Source organism: Sinocyclocheilus anshuiensis, unplaced genomic scaffold (assembly GCF_001515605.1).
Source record: "Sinocyclocheilus anshuiensis isolate Anshui unplaced genomic scaffold, SAMN03320099.WGS_v1.1 scaffold2085, whole genome shotgun sequence".
Lineage (NCBI taxonomy): Eukaryota > Metazoa > Chordata > Actinopteri > Cypriniformes > Cyprinidae > Sinocyclocheilus > Sinocyclocheilus anshuiensis.
In genome coordinates this window covers 10,689-12,407 of record NW_015554052.1, presented here as the reverse complement: position 1 = coordinate 12,407, position 1,719 = coordinate 10,689, and the positions used below count along the sequence as shown (strand labels likewise).

General features: G+C 35.0%; 1 protein-coding gene across 1 annotated transcript in view; it reads right to left on the bottom strand.

The window, feature by feature from the left end:
- Nucleotides 1–334: 334 nt before the first annotated feature.
- LOC107668466 (Wilms tumor protein 1-interacting protein homolog) overlaps nt 335–1,719 on the bottom strand; it is a gene marked incomplete at its 5' end in the record, with an annotated part of 7,237 nt that continues 5,852 nt past the window's right edge. Inside the window, one exon of the mRNA XM_016460339.1 lies at nt 335–977. Coding sequence (XP_016315825.1) covers nt 825–977 — 153 coding nt within the window. The remainder of the gene's footprint in view (nt 978–1,719) is intronic.

Below are 1,719 nucleotides of genomic sequence, written 5' to 3'. Positions count from 1 at the left end.
GTTCAAAATTTTGCTGGCATATTTTTACAGAGGGGTTTTTGGATTTCTCTTTTATTTCAATAAATTAGAAAATACTGTCAGAAAAGAAGGGATTAAAATATATATATATATATATATATATATATCAGGTGAATCATATATGAACAAACCAGAATATATATAAGAATAAAACTCTAAAGTTTGGTGTAAATACTGCTGAAGTGGAGAAAATGTATTGGAATTGAAAGTTACAGTTGCAAATAGCTAAAGTGTAATAAAATAAACACTTAAATGTGTATTTTAGAGGATATCTCAAATAAGAATTGTTATGGAGACAAAATAGCCCAAAATCTCAAAACTTACCTGTGCATGCAACAGTTTTAGTAATTTTGCTAAATGACTTCCACGAAAGAAAAGCTCACAGGTTTAGAACGACATGAAGGTGAGTAAATGCTCATTATAATTTTAGGTGAACTGTCCCTTTAAAGACCCCCGGCTGCTTGGCACAAGACAGAAATGGTGCGTCTTGAAGGCAGTGACGGCCTGTTCGACGCAGGATTTCCGAAGAAGGCACAGGAAGTCGTATCTCAGTCTGTGTTCAGTGCTGTTGTTTGGTGTTCGGGAGGAAAAGCAGGCACAGGTCGCCCTGCGGCAGTGCTGAAGACCCCAAACAGAGCCCAAACCCCTCCATACCGTGATGAGGGATTAAAGTAATAAAAGCCTCCCCGGTTGGTCAGATAAACCCCAAACAAGTGGAAATACAGGCACGACCGAACCCCTGTTTACTGTTTAGGGGTCTTTAATTCCTCTTGCTCGTCGTTCATGTTCAGCGTGAGTCTGTGTTTTCACAGTTCAGTGACGTGGAGCGGGTAACTCGGGGGCGGGTGGGTCGGTAGAGGGGTTTTTAATCGGTGCAGGTGGCATCGGTGGCACAGCAGGTGCCCATCCAGCGGGTAACAGCGATGCCCCTCTTCATCATTCAACTGCAGACCGCAATCCTGCAAAACACATGTGTTTGATAGAAATGAAGTCAGGCCCTTTTTCAACATCAGAATACAATGAATCATCACCCTTGTGGCTGCAACCACACTGTAAATAATTTAATGCACAAAGCTTGCTTTTTAGACAGACTTTCCTTCTGCAAGCCAATTGGGAAAAGCCATAGCCAGAGGAAGAAATACAGAAATGCAGTTCGGTTAGTAAATAAATTAACATGAAAAACATATATGGAAGCTGATGTTGAACGTGAATCAGTGTTTTGACAAGGACTTCAAATCATCGACCTAATCTCAAACCTGTCACATGACAGTTTTGTGCAAAGTTTTGTTCAAATTGTGAATTTGGAAGGAATATTTTCTTGTAATAAAAAAAGAATTAACAAAGAAATGATATAAAACTAATCAACTGATTATAAATATGTAATATAAATTTTTATAAAAATAATACAATCTTAAATGTATACATTTTTGTTCAAATTGTGAATTGAAAGGCATATTTTCTTGTAATAAAAAAAGAATTAATAAAGAAATTATATAAAACTAATCAACTGATTATAAATACGTAATATAAATTTGTATAAAAATAATACAATCTGAAATGTATAAATTTTTGTTCAAATAGCGAAATTGGAAGGCATATTTTCTTGTAAAAAAAAAGAAGAATTAAATAAAGAAATTATATAAAACTAATCAACTGATTATACATATGCAATATACGTAAATTTTTATAAAAACAAAAAAT